The following is a 22274-nucleotide window of genomic DNA, read 5'->3' as shown; positions in this document are numbered from 1 at the left end:
TATTTTAATCTATAAAAATCTAATTTATGTTCCATAAATCCCATGATTAAGCATTATTTCCCCTTTTCATCAATTTTCTTGTTGAAGTTTCTATATTCTGTAATGTTTTCTTCATCTATATAAAAGAATGTCTTTGACAGTAAAATGTTGAATGATTGTGCTGTTAAATTCTATACATCTACCAAAACAAGTTGGAAGGATACTGAAATATTTTTAACAACACAATTTTTATAACAGCAGAAATAAGGACTCAGAAAAAAAAGACAAATGAAAAGCAATGAAATTTAGTAACATTTATACTTACTTATTTGATTTATTTTACCCACTCAACGTAAATGTACTGCATAATTTTTAAAAGAGAAGGGCCTAGAAAACCTAATACTTAAGTCATGAAAAATATCTAATGTTTTTTTGACCAGGAATTTTTCCTGATTGCTGATTTTTTTAATGATCTGGTTTAAGGGAAGGAATTAAAATGATATAGAAAAGTAATAAAAATTTAAAAATCACTTAAACTACATAGATTTGGGCTTATCTTGTTACTCTATGCCTTCCAGAGCACTCTCATTTGAAAAATGAATGAGTGATACTGGATGACCTCCAAGGTCCCTGGTCTCTCCAACATTGAGAGAGTTGACAAACAGTTTCCCCTTTCTTGATTATGAATGTTATCCGTTACGTGCAGTAACTTTTGAGTCAAAACAGAAATGCTTTTGGAGTCAGCTGTTTGTACAGGTGTTTCTATACAAAAGTGTATCCAATGTTGGAAATGAATGAGCTATGTAATTCGCGTGGACATGCTAAGAGCCCAGATGCGGCAAATTAAGTGGCGTCAACATTTTAGCAAAATTTTTAGCAGACCGGGCCCATACAGGTATTCCACACATAAATAATAACCCAAATAATAATACAAGCATGCTCTCTTCTTTATCACAAGGTACAAACAGAAATGTTCTACAGACTTTTCTTTGGTTCGATGACTTCAGCCAACTTGCCAGTTCAAGGTCTCCAAAATCTCATTTGCAAAGAGCTGCAATCCATACAGTGCCTAAGGGACTAACTCTTGCTATGCTATCTGTATGTCTTCACTATTCGATTTATTGCTATAATGCATGCTAGCTATGGGATGGTCATCTTAGCACCCTAGCTGCCTGACTTAGCCTATACCACCTCCTACCAGTTACCTCCTGTACTGTGCACTATCCCTGTTCTAATTACAAAATAATAATAACAACAACAAGAGTGGCGATGGCAGCAGCAGCAATCCCTAATGGTAAACATAAATGCAAAATCTACAAAATTATTTCTATCCGTTAATACAAGACACCCAGCTTTTTTATACTACTTTTTTCAGTGTTGTGTTATGAAGAGCACCAGCAAGACAAGTCAAATGGGTCTAATTCTAGTCCTAATTTTGCCCCAATCTAGCTATGTAATCTTCTATAAATTGCTCTGATTCTAGGATTCCTCATCATAAGTAAGGAGTCTGCTGCACCATCCCAGGATAAGCCGTCACGCTGTGCTCCTGGGACGGCATTATTAAAGCTTCTGGTGTGCACCACGGCACTGGAATTGCATGCTATGAGATCCCGCACTGTCACCTCTCATGTTTCAATCGTACAATATCATGATTTTAAAAGTCTGAACCCTTTACCGTGTAATTTCCATACTCCCACTGTGTTGACAAAGTTTCAACCTTATACACATCAGAACTTAGTGAACTAAGAAGCTGAGCGACACTTAAGATGTTACCCGTGAAATCAGAAAAACAACTGTGTCCTCTCCCATCCAACATCTGACTTAGTTTCACTGCCTCAGCTCCATTCCCTTAGAAAGTCTGGTCAATGGAACATGTGTCTCAATGACGGAATTTCAGAGTGGAAATTCTTTATTAGGACCATGTATTCCATTTCCCCACTTTATTACGACTTGTGACTCAGTTCATCAGGGAATGGCTTAGGAGGAGAAGTGATTTCAAGAATAACTCAAATGTTAAGTGAAGGTAACATCAAATGCTTACAAAACAAATTCCCTCAAATAGCTTTTCTTTTTGGTGTTTAGCAACTTCCTCCCAATCCAGCTAAAGAATTCTCTCTGGAATTGAGATGTGGAAGGTGCTACCTCTCTATAAATAGGTTCATCCCATGCTATGTGAATCATGGTTGCTGACAGCAAATCAACAGACTAATTATTTGGCTTTGTTAGTAGCGATAATAGCACGCTAACATCTTTCCAAATCTTTTTCCGCACCCCACACTCCGATTCTTCTAAGCTGAGCTTCAGTCCAAACTGAAGGCCATGGTGTACATGTTGGCCTTGTGCTGGGCATGTCTTAACAGGGCCTGTGATCGCTCAGCCAGATTATTATTGTGAGCCGTTAGCTAAATAAAATAAGTCACCAGCCAGGATCCTCTCTGCCAAGACGTACACTACGGAAATGAAAAAAGGGGAGCGGATTAAATAAACACTTTAGAAAACAATAAACTCAGCAATTCCCTCAAATTCTATTTTCTAATGAGATGCTAAGGAAAGAGCCACAGGAAGCAATTTCCCCATGTAAAATTAAGCCATGCAAATTGTTCATCTCCAAATCATCTTCCGCAAGGATCAGGTAAGTCACCCAATCATTTTTATTGCCTGGTTTAGAAGTGAGGAGGCTGGGCAGGCTCTATTCAAAAACATCACTTAATCATCCCAACTAGAGTACAAGAACATACTTCAAAGACTGAAATATGAAAAAAGTTACACTTTTCAGAATCCAGAGCCTTGAAGTTCCTTGTAGGCCACACAAGCCCTCAGAGAAGATGACTCCCAAATGATCCCTGCACAACAGTACAAGGGATTTTATTTGCCCCCACATGAATTATTATACTCTATAAATACAGAACTCCAGTTTTCAAAGAAAGTTTCACCTTATGAAATTAATAGGCCATATTAATTGTATGTAAATCAACAGAGATTTTAGTAGCTCTCGCCTTGGGATCATCATCTCACTGTTTACTCCTGAAATGTACTATTTTGATCGACATCACAGAATAAGAGAACGAGTCCACTGTGGAGGGAATCATGTCACGAAAACCCACGGGAAAAATGAAAATGAGATGTCTTCTTCTTAAGACTTAATCCTAAATTTCTCAACTAATTCTGAGCCTCACCCGGCCACACTTTCCTAATGCTTTCCTCACCCCAATGACCCTAGCCCATGTTTCATTTCTGGAACCCAGGAGAACATTACAGTCAGAGTTGCAAAGATGCTAACCGAAACCAGTCAACTGATCACAGAGCAAGTTTTCTATCTAGGCCATATTTCCTTTCGGTTGACCACACCAAGGGGAAGGTATCTGCAAATTGCAAGTGATCCGGCAGGCCACACCCTGAGGATCAATGAAGCCTGGTGGAAGCACAAATCTGGGCAAGTCTGCTTTCATCCTCTCAAGCTGGCCTGGTTTGAGCTGGGAATAAGTACTTGGAAAGGTATCCACTTTCCACTTTGTAAATAAAGATCACACTGAGGATCAACCATGTGAGTTGAGGGACAAAGAAGAGAACTTCAGAAAGGCCTGAACAAGAAAATCTCTGGGAAATCTAAAGTTGTTGTTTTTTTTTTTTTCTCACACTCCCTTAGGCCCAACTGCAGATACCATGTCTTTTCCTTAATGTCCCAAAAGAAAGTGCGAGTGTGCAAAGGATGGGAGCAATAGGGCAGAAAAGTTCATGACCAGAACCCTGGGAAACCAAGAGAGTGCTGGAGGAAGAGAAGAGGAAAAAGAGGTCTGTGGACAAGGAAATAAAGGGGCATGCGGGAAAGTGGGGAGGTGAGAACCCCCTGGAACCTCTGAAAGATGCAATATCAGGTGTTGCTGGAGGAAGAGTTAGAAAACGAAAAAAAAAAAAAATTAGGCTCATCTGGTGTCTACTCAGTGTCAGTGTCCAGAACTATGCTAACTGTCAGGGGAGATAACGTTTGTTTATATTTGGGTCTTCAGCAGGCAGTGTGCGCACTGGATGGATGGATGGATGGACGGATGGATGGATGGACGGGAAGCAGAGAAAGGGGTTAGGAAGGAGCCGGCCGCCGCCCTCAAGGATCCTACAGGCTTTATGGGACCAGGAGCATCTAGCCAGGTAGCCCTCATCCTAGCCAAGCCGAGGGCTCATCGAGATAATGAAGTGTTTTCCTGAATGTGGGACCAGAAGCTACCAGCTGCCCTGCCCGAGGGTGACTGAAAGAGAGACGAGGGGAGAAGGGGGACCCCAGGCGGACCCCGGTTCCCTCGGGCGGGTGCCCCGGGCGCTCTGCAAAAGGGGAGAGGGGCGTGAGCTCCGGGGAGCCCACCGCCCGGGCTGCTACTGACCTGGTCTCCGCCTCACCGGCCTCTTGCGGCCGCTGCAGAAGCGCACTTTGCTGAACACCCCGAGGACGTGCCTCTCGCACAGGGAGCGCCCGTCTTTGCTGGGGCTGGAGCGGCGCTTGGAGGCCGACACCCGGTCGCTGTTGGACTCCCTCGCCTGCCGCTTCTGGCGGATCAAGGAGCTGGCTATCGCCGCAGCCATAGCGGCTCAGCGCGGGCCCCAGGCCCCGGCTCCCCTGCGCCCTCGGGCCCGCGCTCCGCGGGGCGAGGGCAGCACCTCGGCGGCCTGCAGGGCCGGGGCAGGCGCGGGGAGGCAAGTGCTAACGTTTGAGGAGCCTGCGGTGCCGGAGACCCGACGCCCACAAGGTTAGTCAGAGTCTGGGCAGTGGCGACAAAACGTGTGAAAATCCAGATGTAAACTTCCCCGGCCGCTGGCAGCGGGGGCGGGGCGGTCCCAGGCCTTCCAGTTAACTAGACTCTTGCACCCCAAACTTGCACCCTCCCCCGGCGATCCGCGTCCAAGGGGCGGGGGGGGCTCTGGCCACCCTGCTCAGAGTCCCGAGTGGAAGGGTCGCAGGGATGTCCGGAAACAACGAGCCGTGCCCCGCTGGGGAGGCGCAAGCGTGCCCAGGGGTCCGAAGTGCATCCACGCACACATACATACAAGACCCGTTTGCAAAGCAGAGTCCGGGCCGAGGCGGGTAGCGTGCCCCCCGGTAGGAAATACTAAAAAGTGAATAAAACGTTCCTGGAGAAAACAAGCCACCAACCGCCAGCCAGAGAGGAGGAGAGGAAGGCAGCGATTTAACTCCCCGCGGCCCGCAGTTCTGGAGCTTAGGAGGTCCGTCCCGGCTGGGCGAGGTCTACGGAAAGCATCGCGCCGGCTGCGGTGCTCCAGGGCCGGGCCGCCGGAGTTCTGCGATCCCGAGAGGCGCGAAGTGGGAGCGGCGAGCCGGAGTCCGGGTAGGGGCGCGGGCGCGGGCGCGGGGCCGGGGCGCGGGGCGCGGGGCGCGGGGCCGGAGCGCAGGGCGCGGGGCGCGGGGCCGGAGCGCAGGGCGCGGGGCGCAGGGCGCGGGGCGCGGGCAGCTGTTTCCAGCTGCGGTGCGCGCGCCTCCCCGCCGGCCGCGCTGCGAAGAGAGCGGGAGGCGAGGGGAGGGGGAGGGAGGGAGGGCCGGGGAAGGAGGGAGGGAGGGAGGGAGGGGGGGGGGGTGGAGGGAGCGAGGGACGGGCCGACCGAGGGAGGCAGATCCTCGAGGGCCGAAGCACCCCTCGGGGAGAAGCCCGCGGGAGGCGAGCGCCGGGGCTGCGCGGGGTCCCCAGAGCGGGCGCTCCTGCTCTCCCGGCTCGCTTTCTGGCACAAGGCGGGCACAGTTGGTGATTATTTAGGGAATCCTAAATCTGGAATGACTCAGTCGTTTAAATAAGCCCCCTCAAAAGGCAGCGATGCCGAAGGTGTCCTCTCCAGCTCGGCGCCCACACGCCGTAACTGGAGCTCCCCGCCGTGGTCCGCGCGGGGCCGCCGCACCCAGCCGGTCTCCGCACAGGCTCGGGGGGAGGAGGGGGCGCCCTGGCGGGCTCGGGATCAGGCCGTCGCCGCGCGGCCCGCGGGTGCGCAGCTCGCAGGCGGCAGGTCCGCTGCGGCTCACCCGCCGCCCGCGAGGCCGACCCCGGCTCCCGCGCAGCCCATCCCGGCCGAGGACGGCTCGGGAGGGGCGGGGGCTGGCTGCGGGCGACGGCGGCTCGGGCTCCGGCTGCGGCTCCGGCTCCCGCTCCCGCTCCCGCTCCCGCCCCGGGCCGGGGCTGCCCACCGCGGTCCGCGCCGGGAGCGCAGGCGGGGGCCCCCGAGGCCGTCCCGCGCCCCCCGCGGCCGCCGCCAACTCGCCCAACTTGGCGCGCGGGGCCCGCTCAGCGCCGCCGCCCCCCCAGGCCCCGGAGGGGGCGCTCAGGGCCGAGTCCCATTCATGGGCAGAGGCTCGGGGCGCGCCGAGCCTCCCTGCTCCCGGGCGCCCCCGCCGCCGCGCAGCCGGCTCGCTCCGCTGGAAACTCCAGGCGGGGACGGCGGCCGCGGACGCGGACACGGACACGGAGCGGGGACGACAGGCGGCGGCCGCCGGAGCAGCTCTGGGCCGCTCCCCCCGCCCGAGGGCTGGGCAGCGCGCGGGGGCCGGGCCGGCCGGGGGTCGGGCTCCGGGCGCGCAGGGAGGCGCGGGCGCTCGGGTCCTCCTCCCTCCCAGGCGCCCTCGGCTCCCAGACCCTCTTCTCCTCCCTCCCTCCCGTCACCCCTCTCCCCCTTCCCCGTCTCCTGTCTCTCCCCTTCTCGCCTCTCTACGCAATCCTACGTGATTGAGGTTTGGATGAGACATTCTCAGAGGCAGAGTGAAGGAACTGCAGCTCGGGTCTGTGGCGTCCCGTCCCTCCCCCAAGAGAAAACACAAGCACCGGCCGGTTAGGGGCCCCCGAGGGCACAAGGAGGGGGGCTCGGCGGGGGAGGAGCTGCGGGACAGCAGTCCACCCTCCCTGAAGCTGGCGCACGCAGAATTCTCGGTTCAGGGAGGAAGGCAGTGGACACTGGAGAAAGTAGCAATGGCCTTTCGGGCCCTAATGTCGAGCCCCACCTTCAGCTCATTTTGTAACAGGATAAAGTGCTTCCGCATCCTTGGAACCCAGTTTTCTTGGTTCTACCCAGAAAGCTGCAAAGCAGGTTCTCTCTCCTTAAAATGAGGGATCTGAGTGAGCACCCCGCACAGAGAGGAGAATGCAGGAGGGGTGACGGGGTGACTGTGGGCAAGGGCAGTCAACCACCGGCCTTGGAGTGCAGTCCAGGGCTCCAGGATGCTAGTGATGGCAGATGTTACGGAAAACTCAGCAGAGAAGATGCTGTCACCCAAGTTGAAATGCAGCATGAAAGATTTTGGAAAGGGAAAGGAATAATCACCTTCCATTCCTGCTAAGGTCTGGACCTGGCTCTTCGTTGTATTTAAAAATCTCTCTTCAACTTGTCTTCAGATACCCCTAATCCTGCGCCTCGTCTCTCCACTAAGCATAAAGGGTAGCGCTAGAAGATTAAGTGGATGATTTCCAACAGAAACAAGTATATGTTCGAGACATCCGAATAGAGGGCAAGGACCATGCAGGCCCAGGAAGCTACTGGATAGGGGACCCGGAGGAGAGGTCCCAGAACTCTCTGGATGTGGGCACAAACCTAGCAGAAATTCACTTAGGCAATGAGAAGGATTGAGGCCTCTGAGGCTGGTTACAGGGAGCACTGTGTCAAACAAGCCTAGGGTGTCTGGGGGCCTGGATATTCGGTGCTGCTGCTGGACATAACAGAAGCAGATGGAGGGTTTATGGGGTGGACAGCTAGGAGGAGGATGGAATAAGCAAGGCTCCGGAGAGGAGTGAATCCCAATTGTCCACACGACACAATCCCCTTCGGCAGTGCAATGTGACTCAGTAAGGACAGTGAACTTGGGATTCTAACTATATAGAACAAGACAGGTAAAAAAGACAAACACACGCACATACACACTCCTCCCAAAGTAAAGCTGAATACATTTTCAAAAATGCATCCCAATAGGGCAAGGAATCAATTGATAACATTGTCAATTAGGGAAGTGTTCACATTTCACAGATAAAATCATTTTCCTTCCTTGGCTACCAGAAGAAACTTGTCTCATTGTCGAGGAAGGCAGGCACAGACAGTACTGGCTGGCTTTGGGAGCCCCTGGCCTCTTGCAGCTCAACACCCCAAAAGGAAAAGGTCAGCTAAGGTGAGGAGGAATACAGGGAAATGGGCACGCGAGGGGTGTGTGGTGAGGCCCTGAGGAAATCATTGCTAAACTTGGAGTATCTTATCCTCAAAATGGGCATAATCATTCCCATCTACCTCACAGAACTGAATATGTATGTGCAAGCATTTTGAAAACTGGAAAATGCCAAATGAGTGCAAGAGATGATGACTGTTTGTTTTTATTTTTTTTTTAAGAAAATGCATGATACTCTTCTGAGATGCTTTTTTTAAATGCAGATTCCCAATGGTTTCTCAGAACATGAAGCATAAGTCTCTGAGTAGTGGAGGCCAGGAATTTGAGTTTTTAACAAGTTTTTCATGTGTCAGAGCTTGAGAGTTTTATTCACACTCATACACACACACACACACACACACAAACACACACAATGTAGATAATACTAGGAGGAAGAAATTAACTCAGCCTCTCCAAATCTAGCACTTCCACAGAATTGTAATCCTGTGATTCCCACTCCCCCAAAAAGAAAAGCCTGGGAAGAGAATGTGTGTTATCTAATCTTTGCATGTGTTGGGTCTTTTTTTCTGCAGGTTTATGCAAAATGAACATAGTTTGATGCAGAAGGAAACCAATGTGGTGGCACAAGATAGAAGAGGGTGATGGGGCAGGAGATGAAAAAGCAGACAACACTTGTTTGAAGTTCTCCTCTTGGTCTTGACATGCCAGCATCAAGTCAGGCGTTTAAGGAACAAAATAAAAACAACAAATGGGAGCTTTCTGAGAGTGACACTATTCCTGTCTTTAGATCTCTATTAAAAGAATGTGGTGTTTTCCATTCGATTAGACAACAAAGACTATCTTCTTCTTGCACCTCTGAAGCTGTTGTCAGAGTGCTCCTGTGGCTGCTGAGCCCTGGCAGTCCTCCTCAGCATCCTTTACTTTATTTACTCCATTTCCTCAATGAGAAGAAGAGGTAAGTCTCAGGACCTCTGAGAAGTTATCTAGGATCTCTGCACACAACTGTTTAGTTTAGAAGCAAAGTAGCTCCTAAACTTTAAGTCAGCTTTTTGTTATCCAGAAATTCATAACCTGGGCCACCAAATGTCAGGAATCTTCCTCCACAGTCACACGGGCATTTCAGCATCTTCGCGTTTGGGCGTCAGGAATGAGATTAAATCAGCCTACTGATGATTTAGGTAAAACAATTTTTAAAGGGCAATATCTCAGAGATAACAATACCTTGATGTTTATGATGTCTTTCTTTGACCAACTTGAAACTCTTACCTTCACAATTCTGAAGGCATCATGGTTGGAAGCAGTTTTAATTACTTTGGAGAAAGTTGTCAGATACACACTGAAAGGATACGTATGGAGTTGTGTTTCTATTTCTTTTTTTTTTTCAATTTTTTTTTTTTATGATAGTCACAGAGAGAGAGAGAGAGAGGGGCAGAGACATAGGCAGAAGGAGAAGCAGGCTCCATGCACCGGGAGCCCGACGTGGGATTCGATCCTGGGTCTCCAGGATCGCACCCTGGGCCAAAGGCAGGCGCTAAACCGCTGCGCCACCCAGGGATCCCTGTGTTTCTATTTCTGACCTCGACTCAAGCAAATAAAGCATGGACAGTCTTAATCATGTCCATATTTTAAAAGCGAAAAACACAGAACGTTAAATAGTCTTTCCCTTATATACATGCCAAGCCTTCTAACTCCCACCATCAAACTCTTAGGGTCACTGTCACTTGAAACCTTGAATTGAAACCACAATCACTTGAAACCTTGAATTGAGCACAGGGTACATACAAGGCTCTACTTTGGTTATCAAGGAGAACTCTATACACCCTCTACAATCTTCCTGCCCTCAATGAACTTACAGTACATGTCATCAGGAACTTACTTAACTCTTAATCACCCACTAGCTGTATGCTACTGGACAAGTTATCCAGTCTGTCTAAACCACTTTTGCAAAACAGGTCAGCGATCATGACACCAGCAGTACCTATCTAACTGAGCTGTTGCAAGCCTCAAAGAAGATGTGATAATAACATAAAGTATTAGAATGAGCATGCTGTCATTAAAATATCCATTTAAGGGGATCCGTGGGTGGCTCAGCGGTTTAGCGCCTGCCTTCGGCCCAGGGCGTGGTCCTGGGGGTCCCCAGATCGAGTCCCGCTTCAGGCTCCCTGGGTGGAGCCTGTTTCTCTGTCTGCCTGTGTCTCTGCCTCTCTCTCTCTCTCTCTGGGTCTCTCATGAATAAATAAAGAAAATTAAAATATATATATATATATATCCATTTAAATCAAGTCCTGCAGTAAAACCCAGACTTCCCAAAACAGGAAAACATACCTTGTGATTCATACACATCATCATTCACTCCTGGACATGATGTATTTAATGAAGGCTGGATCTACTTGAAATGAATGATTAACCTTGACATTGTAATGGCAAACAAAATTTTCATTAGTGGAATATTGTCAATGTCCTTGCCTGTTAGGAACACAAAGGAGTGCAGTTCTGCTCATATATCATCCTTCTCTGAGATTAGGCCCCTGACTCAAAGCTTGGCGAACATGAGCTCATTGGGCTCTGACACAGCAAGCTTGACAGGCAGAAGAAGACCTTTTCTCCATGAATTTTATCTCATGAAGGAGTGGCACTTCCTTTTATTTTTGCTTTTCTCTGCCAGATTGTCAGTGAAAATAGGTTGGCAAAAGCAATATAAACAATTAACTTTCTAATAATCTGTGAATTCCTTTACACAACACATTTCTTTGTGGACCTTTATCCAATAGTTCAGTAACTGCATTTTTACATGTTATGTGTTTGGTTTTGATCATTTCTCAAAATAGGAAAGACAATAGATTTAATTCTCTCTGGCATACATCAGGGGTGGTGTCCTTATTGCCCAAGTAGAGAAATTATCAATGTTTCAAAAAATTTCTGTTTTGATAAGAAATATAAGGTACACTGATGTGAGCCAATGCTAAGCACCCTGCAGCTCTAACTGCACTGTAATTATGGACACATTGAATCCTTATAACAACCCTATGAGGTAGGTTCTGTCATTATCCTCATTTTATAAATGAAGAAAGTGTGTCACAAAGAGGTTCAGTTGCTTAATCAAGGTCACCCACTTAAGAATTAGTAGAGTTCAGGTGTAACCCACAGAATTCATTTCCAGAGCGTCCCTTTTATTCTCTGTGTTACACTGTATGTCAATAAAAACATGCTATCATACACAATTATAATCATGCAATAAAACTAATAAAATAAGAAAGCAAATTTCACTTGCATTTATATAGCTTTCTACTGCTTAGAAATCATCTCCCCCCCCCCAAAAAAAGGAAAGAAATCATCTTCCGTGTATTAGCTCAGTGAGACTCCCAACAACCTTGAGAAGAAAGTTAAAGGAACAATAGTAACCCAATTTTACTGACAAACTAAGACTCCAATAAGTGATGACATCCCCCAAGGTCACACAACAGATGAGTGAGGATCTAGGAGTTTAATCCAGGCCTTTTGATCTCAAGGTCTCTCACGTCCTAAAATCACAGAGAAAAAATGGGAATGTTGAATGTCTTTTCATTCACTAACCTCTAGTACTCACTAACAGGGCTTCACATTTGGTAAACTGAGCTTGAAGAGATCACTCAATATTGGAAGGGAAGGGACCCAAGTGTCCCAAATCTTCTGCAGCTTGTACTTCTCTCTGGGCCACAGAGCTAAGGTAAGGGGGCAACATTCCCACCCTTGGCCATGAGAGGATACCCTCTAATTCTGAGACTGTGTCCTCCTCTTTTGATCAGTAATTCAAGTTGAGCTTCATAAGAATACTATAGGGAAACTAAGTCAAAATAGGGATTAAATGGGTGCCTGGGCGGCTCAGTAGGCTAAGCATCTGCCTTCTGCTCAGGTCATAACCAGGGTCCTGGTATAGAGCCCCACATTGGGCTCCCAGCTCAGTGGGGAGTCTGCTTCTCCCTCTCCCTCTGCCCACCTCTCCACCTGCGTGTGCTCTCTCTCTCTCTCTCTCTCATTCTCTGTTAAATAAATAAAATCCTAAAATAAATAAATAAATAAATAAATAAATAAATAAATAAATAGGAATTAGAGAAATTTATAAGAGGACAAATTTCCATTTCTTCCATTCTTGTTCCTAAAAAAGTAGACCTTAGTTTGGCTTGAACCTCATGGTTGGCACTTGGTTATTTTCCTTCCCAGCTGGATTGAGGACGTTAGAAAGTCTTTCTTCACTGACTCACTATCATTTTAGCCCCTTTCTAATTTCCACTGTCACTGATCCAGAGATACCTCTTCCTTCTAGAAGGGAAATGTAGCTGGAAGATCCTCATGAGAATATAAACCCATAAGGACAGGGAGGTTACCGATTTTGTTTATTTTTTAACTCCAGTACCTAAAATAGCATTAAGTATGTAGCATGTGCTCATTAAATTCTTGAGTAAATTAATCAATGAAATTAATTAATTAACCCATTCATCTATCCATCTTAAAGTAAAAAATGAAGCATTTATTCTTACATCAAAAAACAAACTCAGCTAACTCAGGGGTAGTCTTAATATCTCCAAGTTGATCATTTTGCTTTATCAAAACCCTTTAAAGTTGTCTGCCTAAATTCAATCCATCTGTTAAAATCTGATTGCCTGAGAGGGAACACTACCTAGATTTCTGCCCTTAGCAACACCAATCCCCAATATTTAGGTCTATAGTCTTAGTTCAGATCTCTTTCTCTCAATCTCTCTTTCAACCTCTCTGTCTCTCTGTCTCTCTCACTGTGTGTCTCTCACTCACATACACACACACAATCACTCTCACATAAGAGAAGGAATATAACAATAAGGAAAAGAAACACCACAGACATCAGATAAAATAAGTAGTCAATTTTTAAACTCTCAGAATATGATCAAAATGACCTTAAAAGGTCTTGACAGTCCTAACATCCATGCTGTCAGCCATCTTTACTGAGCTTCTTTCTCCATGGACCATTCCTAGTTGCTCTCATTTCTAAATTTAGATCCCAAATTTTCAGGGACTAGATCTTGTTGAAATAGCAGTCTCTTACAGCACCCAGCACATGACTGACACTCAAACTGTACTATTAAAATTGTAACAAATTCATATTTTTGTCCACTGGGTGCTGTTAAAATAACACTGAAAGATCACACTGGTCCTGTGCTCATAGGTATTTGGTATTGAGTATGGCTTTATTGGAAATGACTGAAATACACAAACTGGTTAGGGAAAACTATCAAGGGATCAAATGGGAGTTTGGACAAGGTGACCAGTGAGGTCATTTCTAGTCCTAAGTTTCAGGAATTCTCTAAAAATGAATGGAAAGCAGAAAGAATATATAATTTAGAGTAAACAATTTGTCCTTGCATAAAGTTACCTAGCCTACCTGAGCCTAAGTTTGTTTGCCTGTAAAATGACTGCTATATAGGATGTAGATTAATTAAAGTAATATATTGAAAAAAGCACAAATTTTTAAAACAAAGAAAAATATGAATGAGTCAATGAATAAATGAGTGAGTAAATGGATGAGTTGATGAGTGGATAGATGAATGAAATATAGTACCTTTCATCTAAAAATATCTAAATTCACATTTTACGAGAAGCAAAATTGCTCAAAACCAAAGTAAAAAATATTTAGCAAGCTTCCTTTCAGAATAGTAGGGAAGCAAAGAAGAAAATGTTTGAAAATTCTGGAGTAGTAAATGAAAGTATTTAGTAAAATTCTCATTCACTTAAAAATATTTTTCACAAGAACACAGCAAGGGAGCAAGAGATCCCATTCCTTTCTCCACATTTTGACAGCTCTTCTTCTCATCTCTAAAAGAGGATAAGACAAGGAAATAGCCATAGCTGGCCTTTAAAAGATAAGTAACTAGAAGCATTTACTATATGCTGAGGACAAAAAATCAGGGAAAGAATGTTGACTTCATGCTAAAATAACTGGACATCATTATTTAAAACAATATTCTAAGTAAAATCATCTTATGAAATTAGAAATAGAATTTGGAAGAGAGAACCATGACTTAAATTTTCTATTCCTATAAGGATCTAGTACTTTGACTAGAGCAGATACTCTGTAACTGTGTATATAGATTTGGTTTTAACTTGAAAATAATAAATGTTCAGGATGAGCAAGAATAGTCTCAAATTTTACCTTAAAGAAAACCTTAGGCAAACTTTTATTAATAGTGGTATCACCTTGAGTCTCTGATAGCATCATTTAAGTAGTAGCTATAATAAAAAAAGAAACAAATGTCTGATAACTATAGTAGAAAACACCGGGTCTTAATCTGGGAATGTGTTCCCCTTATCCCCTTTGTACATCTAGCACAGACATTGAACTACTGTTCTCTGATAATGCAACCTTGATAAACTCCTAGGGTAAACCAACACCATTCGCCTGGGGGAAAGATTATTCTCTAAAGTGAGTAGAAAGTCATAGTTTCAGGCATTAGATAAAAGAGACCTAGACCTGAAAAGTTACATTTAAAGTTCCAAAAAGGAGGCATGCCTTTCTTTCTTGTCCCTGAATTTTGAGCAATCCATTCAGACCTACAGTTGTTCTGACTGTCAGGGGAAGAGACGCTCTAGCAAGTAAAATCAGGCCAGAAACTGTACAGAAAAACAATCTCAAAGGCACTCCTAAGACACTGGTCTGGAGCTATGGACTCTGGGGAGTGAATCGTATCAAGTTATCTAGATGTTAGTTGCAAATTTTCTCCATGTTGTGATTTCCTCTGTTACACACTGGCCTTCAATATAGTCTTATATTAACCCCATTTTCATTTTAATCAAGCAATCATTGTGGCCTTCAATATAGTCTCATATTAACCCCGTTTTCATTTTAATCAAGCAATCATTGGGTTTTCCTTACAGAGTCCATATTAATTAGTTAGAACCATGCAAAAACATCAACTGAAAACTATGTTCAAAGTACAGGTTAAAAGTATCTGAAGAAAAGGAAGAAGAGGGTAGGAAAAGACAAAGGAAACTAAAATTTATCAGGCAACCGCAATCGACCAGGGACAGTGCTGGGCACTCTACAAATTATTTTACTTAATCGTCATGACAGTCCTACAGGGCCAACATCATTTTCCACCTGTACAATGAGAAAACTGAAGGTGAGAAAGGTTAGTCAATTGTCTGAAGCATCAGTCCAGTCAAGAATTCAAATCTAGTTTAGCAGACTCCAAATCCAAGGCTCTCTTCATGCCTGTCTTTAGATGATGAATTAATATGAATTAATAAGGAGACCCTTTATATTCTTGAAGTGTTAAAAAAAAGTTAGGATCGCCATGGACTAAGGCCATTCAGAATCTCAGTCAGAGGCATCCAGACTAGTTGTTTCCTGATGATCATGGCCTCATTTGAAGTACTAGTTTAATAACTAGAGCCAAGGAAAGAAAAATTGAAAGAAGTGATGTCTATCTCCAAGTGTCTAAAGATGTTTTTCTTGGAAAAAGAAAGAGGTATCCTGTGTACCCAGAGGCAAACCTGGGTTCAGTTAAGCAGTTTTATACAAGATAGTGCAGCTCAACAGTGAAATAGATGGTTTCACAAAAAGGGGAAGTGAGCTCCCCATCATCAGAGACATTCAAGTAAGAGCAATACTAGAGGAAGTATAGGAGGAGGGTTCCACGAGCTGAGATGCATATTCTATAAAATGGTTACAGTTAGCACTGCTGGGGTGGAAAATAAAACAGAATCACTATAGGCTGCATCCAAGGCAATACTTGAAAAAAAAAATTTTTTTTTTAAGAAATTTAAAAGACAAGGGTGAATGAATGATCAAACTGATTCCTAGTGAAAACATGATGGTAAAATGGAACAAGATGTGAGATTCAAGGAGACCATCAAGGAAGACATATCAAGATACCATGTCATGAAAGCACACGGCTAACAGTTACCTTATATGGTGTATTAAGATGGCATAGCTGATTAAAGGCGTTGCTCCTCAATGAACAGTTGAGCAGTTAAACGATCATGTTCCTATGAGGTACAGTGTTCTAGAGCAAGGAAAAGGAGACTTGAACCTATTAAAATATAAGTGAGAAAAGCTCCCCAGGAAAGGCCAGTGTCAAAAGCCTCCAAGGTGTTAGTTAAAAGTATAGTGGATTCTGTGGAGGACAGTCACAAAATTCCTTCTGGATTCCTGTGTAGGAAAGATCACACTTGAGATAAGAGATTCTAAAGTAACCAAAAGCTAACAGCTTAAAGGTGAACAGAGAACCAAAGGGAAATGATTTGCAGGGCAAAAGATATTATTAGGAACTCTATGAAGGTTCCCTGAATAGAAGGTCTTGTGTAGGTAAACTATTAGGGTCATAATGGAAATGTGAAAAGCAAATAGTTATCGGCCTCCAGTTGCAATTGTCTATTACAAGACCTACCATTTCTACTATCAGTAATCATAGAGAAATCTGGAGATTCAATTTATGGTAGAAAGAAGGACATATTTAAATCTATGTACACATTCACAGCTTTTAATATAGTATCTTTGATTTCATTTTTTAGAAAGAAAAAGGAGAATCACAACTCCGGAAAACTCAAAACCAATTTGAGAAAACTTAGTATAAACTGAGAAAAATTCTTACAAAATGATTTCTCAACTCAAGGTTCCAAAACACGGGAAGGAAGATGGAATGACAGTAGATGGTGGATCGACAGTTGTCATTATTTGTGATGTCAGAGATTTGAAAAGCCAATCATCTTGTTGCCTGATGTGCAATTTTTAACTTATTATACACACGGTAATTGGAAAGTATAAGCACATGTCCCACAGAGTGACATTTTTGAGAAGAAAATTGTGTGACCATAGAAAGGTCATTTAACTAGTTTAATAACTAGTTTAAACTATGTATCAGTTTACTCCTCTATAAAATGAGAAATTTTAAAAAGAGTAACAGATGATCTTTACATTTTGAATCCTCCAATGGAAGGTTACTTTTGGAAGGGTCCTGGAACCAGGAGTGACATTCAATTTTAGGGATTCTAAACAACAACAAAAAAATAATATATAATCTAACCTGCCCAAATATTTTCAACGTGACCACTTACTTGAAAAAGAAAGGACACTAGTAACTGTAGCAAAGACTGTCATGAGAATAAATGACCCCAATTTCAACGATACTCTCTAAAGCAGCTAAATTCTCCCAATTTTCGTTTAGACTTGATCCCTGTATCGCTGAGTGGGTGGAGGTGGAGGAGGAATGAGAAATGATGAAGTGCTCTTGTGAGGATGGCACAAAACAAAATAAAGCTATTCCCATCTAGTTGGACTTTGGAGGTTGTGTTTTCTTCTTCCTTTGTACCATATCTAAATAGATCAGGAAATTTTAGATGACTCTTAATAAGCAGTTTTGTAATAATTCATATCAAAGAAAGAGATAATTCTACAATGAGGAGAGTCAACAGAAGCAATATGTTTTAATAGGCCTACTCTTAGCTGGACTTGAAATCTCATTCTCATGCTATTTGCTCAATATGGAATCTTGGACAGATTATTCCTCTTCTCTATCTATCTATTTTCCCATTCTGAGAATGAGATAAACCAAATGATCACTAAGATCCCTTCTCTCTCTAAAATTCTATGGTTCAAATTATAATGCTCACCACATCACAGAAAACTCTCAAAAAGCAGACTAGCATTCTCCCTTTGATCTTCCAAAGTAACTTTGTGGTGCTTAACTAAAATAAAAAGAGGGGTTGGTTATCCTTCATCCCTCAGGCCCATGACTAAGATGTCCTTAGTCCCCAGAAGAACGAAACCTGACAGGTTATCTTTTACCACAAAGCACTTCTCCATAACTCTGGATAAAGGCAACAATAATTAAAGTAAATACTTCTAGAGTACTAATTATTTACCAGAAACTGGTCTAAGTACATGTGTCAATTATTTAATTTTCATAACAACCCTACTAAGTAGGCACTGCTATTATCAACAAGGAAACAGAGGAACAAAGAACTTAAGCAAGTTAGCTAAGTTATACTTCTAAGAAAGAGAATGGCCAGGATTTGAACACAGGACTTTGGGATCCAGCCTTTTACTAATAGATCAGTCACCTCCCAGTTGTGTTGCTGGTGGTAGCAAGGAGAAGGAAGGGGTGGTGTGCTGGTGATGGTGCTAGTCGTTGCAGCTTTTCTCTATTGCTCTATATGAAAAGAAAAGAGGTACTTGGCAGGGTGGGAAAGCCTGATATGAAAAATGCTCTCAACTAGGAAAGGTTGGAAGTAGGCCCATACTTTTTCCAAAAAGCTAAAGATATGTATGAACTGAGAGATTAGATTGAGAACAAGCCACATCACATCTTACGATTTAAGTGTTTTTCAAGCATTTAATCCTCACAGTTATCCTGTGGGATTAACATGATAGATATTAGTATTATTCTACTATTACAGAACAAGACATTGAAAGAGGAGAAAATTCAATTAGTCAAGTTGATAGCTAATTAGTGAAGAAATCAGGACTTCAATCTGTTACCTTCCAAAGGGATGTCCTCTCCACTCTATCATGTTGGTTCTATTAACCCTTTCCAGCTCTCCCGTGGAACTCCGATCCATGGTGCAAATCTTCCTCTCTCTATTTTTCCTTGATTGCTCAATCTAGAAATTCGCCAGAGAGGATGCTGGCGGGTCTGAGCTCACTCAGAATGTCTTACCATGATTTGTCAGGTGGCTGCCTTTGTGGGCAGAATGCTAACCATCCAATATCACATTGCTGTCCTGCAATCAGAAAATAATCCTCAGTACTGACATCTCCCTCCGTTTATAATCCTAGCTGAGCCCTGTAATAGCACAGCATCTCACTTCTACTTCCTTAAAAATTGTGAGCAAGACTTACTCTGCTTTTGAAGCTGAATCAGGCCTAAATGTGTGGCTCTCTAATTTTCTTCTTTGTTAGAGAGCCCCCTGTTGCATAATCTGTGTAATTAAAATGTGTATGGCTTTGCTAACCAATTCTCCTAGAGCCAGTCAAATTGTGTAAGACTTAAAAAGAATTATACTGGCAGTATCCATAAAATGCCGACCTCTGATTTTCTTTTCAGGGCATTCAGTCTTAGGGAGCCACTGTATAAGTATGTATCTAAAAAAGCAACTTAACGCAGCATTAAGTCACTAAATTCTGGAGGTTTGCATTTTAATGCATAGCTGCTGTTAGCTTATTGAGAGAGCCTGGGCAAACAGCTTAACCTTTTTGTTCCTTAGGACCATTTGGAAAATGAAAATAGTAGACTTCCATTATAAAGATTTATATAGAATCACTGAACATAAGAACTGGGATGGAAGGAACCCTAAGAATCATCCAGGTCAATACTCTCATTTAAAAGCTTATGAAATTGAAGACTGAGAAAGATGTAGCATACCCTAGGTTACATAGCTACTGGTAGCTTAAACCAAAATACAGTTCAGGCTCTCGGATTCTAAGCTCAGTCGTCTCTCTGGTATCAAATATGATTTTTCACCTGAAGATATTATTTCAGGCTTTCTTTTAAAAGAAGACAAACAAAATTGAACACCAATAAAAAATAAATTTATAATAAAAAAAATAAAAGAAGACCAACAGGGGTACCTGCGTGACTCAGTCACTTGGGCATTTGACTCTTGGTTTCAGCTCAGGTGGTGGTCTGGGGAGGGTCATGTCATGAGACTGAGCCCCACACCAGGCTCCACACTCAGCATGGAGTCTGTTTGAGATTCTTTCTCTGTTCTTTTCCTTCCCCTCCCTCCCCTCTCTGCTCACCACCTCTCTCCTACCCACTCACACAGTCTCTCAAGTAAATAAATAAAATCTTAAAAAAAAAAAAAGAAAAGAAGACAAACAAACAAAAAGGGAGATGTATAGCGTGCTTACCACTCAATCCTCACAATCACTTAGCAAGCTATTTGTTATTAATGTTATCATACACCTGATTTAAATAGGCATAAGCAAGCTCAGGCTGCTGAGGGTGTGGGCCAAGGTTAAATCCATGATTAATGATGGCATTTGCACACCACCTCTGATCTTGATTTGAAATTCTTTATTGCCATCTTTGGACCTTTCCTCACCCTCCCGCATTTAAGCTTACCTGTTAGGCAATATCAAATGATTTCTACAATCCTTATTAAAGAATGCTAACAGTATCCCCCAAATGCCCCCAACTAGCATATAAGGTTGGAAAATGAAAATAGTAGACTTCCATTATAAAGATTTATATAGAATCACTGAACATTTTCTTCTCTCTGTCTCACTGCCCATGTCCCCTCATCCTCTTCATTCAACATCTATTTTCAAACAAAACAGGATTCTTTAGTACCACAGGAATTTCTCTTACTGGTTTATTGCATAGGATAAAAGACTCATAATTCTCTTTGTAACCGTACAAGTATCATCAAAATACAGAATTCTTTGTGATGCTAATGAGAATTTTCCTCACCAGGTAGTATTGCTTGCAAAACATCTGGTGCAACATGCCAAGAATACACGCGAGCTGAAAGGCGGGACACTAACCTTGCCTCAGGATCTTCTGTGCCAGGAAATTTCACGGCAGACTCAGCCTTTAATACACGTATTGCATACTGTAGCATCTGATAGCCACATGAATAACTTCCTTAATTAGTTCACCCTCGTGCTCTTTGGATTCAAAGATTAAATTAAATGCAAAATTTGCAAATCATTGTTGGAGTATTCATTAGCCTGCAAGTCATCTTTAAAAACAACCATAGCTTGGGGAAAATTTGGCGAAGACATGAATTTGCCTAAGTCTTAAACATATGTAATTTGACTCACATATCAGGATCATCCGCAAATGGATGTATTTGTTCTCTGCAACAAGTCACCCCCAGTGTATTTGTCTGTGTATGTGTGTGTGTGTATACAATTCTGTGTATATATAATTATATATATATGTACTTATATGTAACTTTTAATGCTAAGGTAAGAAGATTGGTGAAGGAATGAAATATGAGGGATCCCTGGGTGGCGCAGCGGTTTGGCACCTGCCTTTGGCCCAGGGCGCGATCCTGGAGACCCGGGATCGAATCCCACATTGGGCTCCCGGTGCATGGAGCCTGCTTCTCCCTCTGCCTGTGTCTCTGCCTCTCTCTCTCTGTGTGTGTGACTATCATAAATAAATAAAAATTTAAAAAAAAAGGAATGAAATATGATCTGTTGCCAAGTCTCCTACTAAAGTATTGATTTTCCTTTCTGTATCTATCTATACCTCTATTTTTATCTAGCTACACATTTTATCTATCCCTCCATCCCTCAGCCACTGGGCACTTACTAAAAGCCAAACTGCTTAGCACATGAGGGTCATAGAGAAAACCAAACACTGTTTATTCCCTTGGAGAAGTTACTGTCTGGTGGATAAACCTGTCATTCTACATGATGACAGAATGATACACGTGCCACTGAGAGGCGGGCTCTATGCTGAGATGAACCCCACTTGCAGGAAGCGACCCTGCAAGGTTTCATCAGGGAGAATGATGGGAGAATGTCCCACTCAAGAATAACTGGGATGTGGCCTCCCAGGAAATGGGCTAAGGAAAGCCTTCCAAGCAGAACAAAAAAGAGAAAAGCACAAAGGTATCCAACATCGTGGTGAGGTCAGGCTGTGAAATCCGCTAGCACAGGGAACTGGTGTGTCTTGTTATATCTCACATACCAAGCTCATGATTAATAAAACCAAACTGATCAAACAAAACAATAGCTGAATGAACAGTATTTGAAGAGCGTTGATAGTTCGTTGGATTCAGAGAATCAGATATATGGAGACATACCTTAGAATCAGTTTCCGAGAACACCACGTATTGCTATGGAATTTGTGCCTTATCTTGAAAGCAGCAGAAAGCTATTAAAAGTCTTTAAAAGTGACTACGATATAATTTAACCAATAAAGTCGTGTACTATTGCATCTTTTAATAAAAGCAATTGGGATAAGTATGGTACAACGGAGTTAGTAGCAATCAGATTCAATCATTACATTAAAATTAAATTACATTAAACTAAAATTCAGTATGCAGAAATTATATGCAGATGGAAATGCCTTACTACTTTCTTACATGGATATATATAAATCAGCATAAAGAACATATGAGACGAATCTCTAACAGAGCAAGTTCTAAGGTGTTACACATATTCTCACCAACTCTTATATAGTTCCTCAACAAA

At 43.3% G+C, this 22274-nt stretch overlaps 1 protein-coding gene and 1 long non-coding RNA gene across 5 annotated transcripts in view; one reads left to right on the top strand and one right to left on the bottom strand.

Moving 5' to 3' along the window:
- FGF12 (fibroblast growth factor 12) overlaps nt 1-22274 on the bottom strand; it is a 544556-nt gene that overhangs the window by 246360 nt on the left and 275922 nt on the right. The window contains exon 1 of one of the 3 annotated variants that reach the window (XM_026016470.2): nt 4356-5372. The exons of the other annotated variants lie outside the window; for them this stretch is intronic. Within the exon in view, the coding sequence (XP_025872255.1) occupies nt 4356-4554 (199 nt within the window). The 5' untranslated portion in view covers nt 4555-5372. Of the gene's footprint in view, nt 1-4355; nt 5373-22274 lie in introns of those variants that run through there. 3 annotated transcript variants of the gene reach the window in all.
- On the top strand, nt 5190-21217 carry LOC112933317 (uncharacterized). 2 transcript variants are annotated; one of them, XR_012000411.1, is made up of 4 exons: nt 5190-5315; nt 8689-9071; nt 11709-11822; nt 20542-21217. It is a non-coding gene; the product is annotated as an uncharacterized lncRNA (long non-coding RNA). The 2 variants fall into 2 exon arrangements; XR_003237639.2 differs by having other exon boundaries at nt 16640-21217.

This window comes from Vulpes vulpes, chromosome 3 (assembly GCF_048418805.1).
Source record: "Vulpes vulpes isolate BD-2025 chromosome 3, VulVul3, whole genome shotgun sequence".
In the NCBI taxonomy this organism is placed as follows: Eukaryota; Metazoa; Chordata; class Mammalia; order Carnivora; family Canidae; genus Vulpes; species Vulpes vulpes.
This window is presented reverse-complemented; position numbering and strand designations above follow the sequence as displayed.